The sequence below is a fragment of the Frankliniella occidentalis genome, unplaced genomic scaffold (genome assembly GCF_000697945.3).
Source record: "Frankliniella occidentalis isolate FOCC.00 unplaced genomic scaffold, Focc_3.1 Scaffold6077, whole genome shotgun sequence".
NCBI classification, from domain to species: Eukaryota; Metazoa; Arthropoda; class Insecta; order Thysanoptera; family Thripidae; genus Frankliniella; species Frankliniella occidentalis.
In genome coordinates, this window is record NW_026273112.1 from 1 (window position 1) to 4,015 (window position 4,015).

At 52.3% G+C, this 4,015-nt stretch overlaps 1 protein-coding gene across 3 annotated transcripts; it reads left to right on the forward strand.

The window, feature by feature from the left end:
* Positions 1 to 27: 27 nt before the first annotated feature.
* Positions 28 to 4,007, forward strand: LOC113209186 (elongation of very long chain fatty acids protein 7-like). 3 transcript variants are annotated; one of them, XM_026426590.2, is made up of 8 exons: positions 28 to 185; positions 898 to 972; positions 1,193 to 1,383; positions 1,461 to 1,547; positions 1,628 to 1,684; positions 1,866 to 1,971; positions 2,546 to 2,682; positions 3,521 to 4,007. In XM_026426590.2, exons 2-8 carry the CDS (start codon positions 912 to 914, stop codon positions 3,704 to 3,706), a joined length of 825 nt encoding a protein of 274 aa, XP_026282375.1. In that variant the 5' UTR covers positions 28 to 185; positions 898 to 911; the 3' UTR covers positions 3,707 to 4,007. The 3 variants fall into 3 exon arrangements, with proteins under 3 accessions (XP_026282375.1, XP_026282372.1, XP_026282374.1); XM_026426587.2 differs by having other exon boundaries at positions 28 to 125; XM_026426589.2 differs by lacking the exon at positions 28 to 185 and adding an exon at positions 469 to 610.
* The last annotated feature ends 8 nt before the right edge of the window (positions 4,008 to 4,015 follow it).

A 4,015-nucleotide genomic window follows, 5' to 3' on the forward strand; every position in this document is an offset into this window, starting at 1 on the left:
GGGGGGGCGGGGCAGGAAGAGGCGATGCCCCCCGTTTAGTTAGGTTTATTGCGGCTCAGTCGCCTTATCAACGCCGAGTTGGCTCCTACTGATTCCCGGGCAGGGGAGCGAGAGCAGGAGGCGCGGTGAGTCCACCCCCGCTGCACCGTCACGCCAGCATTTTTCACAAGGAGAAAATTTCAAAGGTATAACAAATGTGTGTCGGATTTGTGAAAAAAAAATGTGTGAAGAATGTCGTGAGTTCTCTAAAATATTTAATGAAGCCATTTTAACTAGAACACTTCGTTGTTTTTCATATTGTTCTGTTGTTTTTAAAAATTTGCACATTTCTTGGTTGCATGCAAACAGGCAGATTCGAATTTAGAGTGAACACATTTGTCGTTAAAGTACAAAGACACACTGACGTTACAGCCGTCGTTGAAAGTCGCATTTAGAGTGCACACATTCGTAGTTTAAGAACAGTGACGTTACAACCGTGGCTGAACGTTAAAGTGCGCAACGTGTGTGGGCGGTTTCGCCTATCCTATGGAATCATCCGGAATTACCTCCGTCTGTCGCCGTCACGAAGTTGCCAAGTTCAGCCTTTGAACGCTCCCATACCGCCTGATAGGTAGGCAAAATCTTGCCTGCAATGCATGCGTGTTCTGCGGGGTGGTCTACCCTGAGGTTCGCAGGCGCTGAGCTCCAAAAATTTGCTAAATGAATCTGGAAAAACTACAAAGTGGAGTACTTTTAAACGATCCCTATTGTCTTCGACCATTCCCTGTCCGTCAGTCTGGCAGTCGCTCATGAATCACAAATCAGAGTGCACCGGTGTGCTTCGTGCGCCGCGCGTGTCCACCCCGCGAGTGATGCCCTCCTCGGAGCGCCCTACATCGCCTCATCTCTCTGTTTCAGGAACCAAACGCACGATGGCCGCGTTAATCACAGCCGCGTTCAAGTTCTACGACTTCCTCTTCGTCGAGCTCGCTGGTGAGTGAGACACGCGGGCGCGACAAGAAGTAGTGACGTTAGCATGGCTGCGGTTTGCTCATTGAATTTGCCGACGTCGAAACCTTATTGACGTTACAACGCGGTTGTACCGAGTGGGCCTTTCGGTCGGTTGGCGACGTCTGGTTCTCGAGCACCTTAAAGTTAGGCTTTATTCCGGTAATTTGAAAGACACATTTTTAAAAATACTTTTTTAACGCAGATCCCAGAACCAACCACTTGCCCCTCGTCGGGAACCCTTTCCATGGCCTCGCCATCATCGGGTTTTACCTATACTTCGTCCTCAACCTGGGGCCCCGTCTGATGGAGGGAAGGGATCCTCTGAATGTGAAGAACCTCATGACCGTCTTCAATATCTTCCAAATAGGGTCCAGCGTGTTCATCTTCTACAAGGTGAGCCGGCGTTCGGATGTGTCCTCAGACTTGTCTAATTTTATCGATGACGGCGTTTAATTCACTCATCTTTACAGTGCCTGGTTTTGGGATGGGGCCCTGGAGGACACTACAAGTTGTTTTGCCAGCCCGTCGACTTCTCCGACGACCCCGCTGCAGTCGAGGTCGGTACACACATAAAGATTGCATGGTTGTCACGACTTTGATCGTCGTCACTCACGTACTCTTTTGCGCTGTATTTCAGATCGCCTGGTACGTGTGGTTCTACATGATCCTGAAGTTCATCGACCTCCTCGACACCGTGAGTACCTCGACCAAGTCCCCTATAACATCCGCACAAAACCACCGATCCGGCCGGTGAGCCGGGGAAGGCAGGCAACCCAACTGACGTGCCGGTTGGCTTGCCTATCTCCGCGGCGCGCGCCGACCGCCCCACGGTCGGGCAGATGAGCTAACGGTCCCTCTTGTGTCTGCTGCCCTAGGTGTTCATTGTGCTGCGAAAGAACCAGAGACAAGTGACGTTCCTGCACGTCTACCACCACACGGGGGTAGCAATAGCGCTGTGGGGGGCCGTCAAGTACTACCCGGGTAAGTGGCAACGGCCAGCAAGATCAGGAAGTAGGACAGCTCGGCGGGTGAGGCGCCTGTCTTGTAGCGCCTCCCATTTTCGAAGGCACAACTTTGTACTGCAATTCACAGCGAGCAGGAGAAAAATGAACTATTTAAAAAGACTTGTGCGTTAGCCCTCGAGAGAATTTTAGCTAATAATTCGCTGGTCAGGTTATATTCTGAAATAGGGTCAACTTCACAAATGCCTCAGCCATTTTAGCTAATTCATTTTTTCCGTGAGCTCGCCCACCAAGTACTCCATTTGCCTACTTTTGAGGCACTTACCGGCTCGCTACGGCACACCGGGTCGTACAGCTGGCCATTTCGCCGGCGAACCGTTTGACTACTTGACCCCCGTAAAGCCCTTGAACGCCGAGTCATCGTGTTCCTCCTCGCCGCTAAACGCTGGCTCGACCCCCAGGAGAGAGCCGAGGCGGACTTGGAAGAGTGAGAGAGCTGCCGCCTACCACTATAGAGACTGTCTCTATACCTATCGACGTCTCGCACTCGTCTGGTCTGCTCCATATACTTTAAGTCTCCGTTTCCCTCGCAGGCGGACACGGCACCATCCTAGGTGTCATCAACTCGTTCGTCCACGCCATCATGTACGGCTATTACCTGCTCACCACCATCGCACCCGAGTACAAGAAGAGCATCTGGTGGAAAAAGTACATCACCAAGATGCAGCTGGTGAGTTGCAAAAGTGGATCGCTCGCTAAACCCCTTTGTACGAGATTCTCGGCAGAACCTCCCCCGTGGCACGCTACAATCAGTGGATTAGGCATTTATATTTTTTAGAAAGTGTACCAAAGAGACTCCTCTCAACTGCTATACCTTTGCACTCACCTACCAAAATAATGAATGTAAAAATGAATGTGAAAAGGGGCGACGAGGCGATGCATGGTAGGATAGTATGGGGTGGGGTGTACGTCCCGGGTATTCACGCATCTTTCCCCAGTAGAAGTGGACGCGCACCAACCAGTCGCGGTCGCGCACCGAAATGCCGGAAAGGGAAAGTGGAAAGTTACCCGGTTCGCGTCGGAGGGTGGGTCGCAGACGGGTTGCAGAGCAGAGGGCGCGGCGGCGGGGCGCGGGGCCGTGGGCTTAGCGCCGTCCGTATTGTGTCTGCGTCCGGCTCTCGGAGCCCAAAAGGCCCTTATCTCCTCCGTACTTCCCCTACGGCGAAAAGCAAACACTAAATCGGCGCCAATAAGATTGAAGAGATTGCGCGGCCGCCCAATGGTTCTGCGTTCGTCGCATCGATTGGCTTGCGTAAAACGGCAACACAAACTTATCATGGGTGAGGGGAGGGGGGTCTTTTTACCCATTCCTAACGTTGGGGGTAAATTTTCAAGACAAATGTTATGGGAAATTTAACCGTTTTTTTAGCGTGGGGTGTAGGAGTTAAGTGATCTTCAATCCAAATGATCCCGTCACAGCTTCCCCCCCCCCCTTCTGGCAAAAAAAAAATGTTCCCATCTCCATTGTATTCGCAACCGTTAAGACGAGACGACTTTCTTTCCTCCAGACCCAGTTCGTGTTCCTTGGTCTGCACGCCGTGAGTGTCTTGCTCATCCCCAGCTGCGAGTACCAGTGCAAGTACATCTACGCCGCCATCATGGTGCCGCAGAACTTCTTCATGTTCATGCTCTTCTACAACTTCTACGTGCAAGCGTACGGCAGCGGAGCCAAGAACAAGAGCAAGGCATCGTAGTGCCCGGCGTCCTGCCTGCAAGACGGAGCGCCAAACAGATCTCAAAGGTCTCCCAGTCCCGGGGCCCGTTGCCTGCAGGTGCACAGGTGCGGGGCCCAACAGGCCTGGTGCGGGAGCGCAGGACGCGCCCGCAGGACGGGATGTCCTCGCCACCACGCACGCGTGCACAGTGCGCGCCACCCTGCGAAGAGGTCGCCAGAACTGTGACTTACTGCACATATGAAAATATTATTCTTAAGTAATGCGTGTATGCGTGAGAGTGTGTTTGTACTGTGTGTATAAAGTGTTAGTTTTTTCATAAGTCCATTT

Excerpts from the sequence above, each read along its gene's own strand:
- LOC113209186 (XM_026426590.2), top strand. The coding sequence starts at position 912 with ATGGCCGCGTTAATCACAGCCGCGTTCAAGTTCTACGACTTCCTCTTC. Across the intron at positions 973-1,192 it reads CCTCTTCGTCGAGCTCGCTG|ATCCCAGAACCAACCACTTG; the intron begins GTGAGTGAGACA and ends TTTTTAACGCAG. Across the intron at positions 1,685-1,865 it reads TCATCGACCTCCTCGACACC|GTGTTCATTGTGCTGCGAAA; the intron begins GTGAGTACCTCG and ends CTGCTGCCCTAG.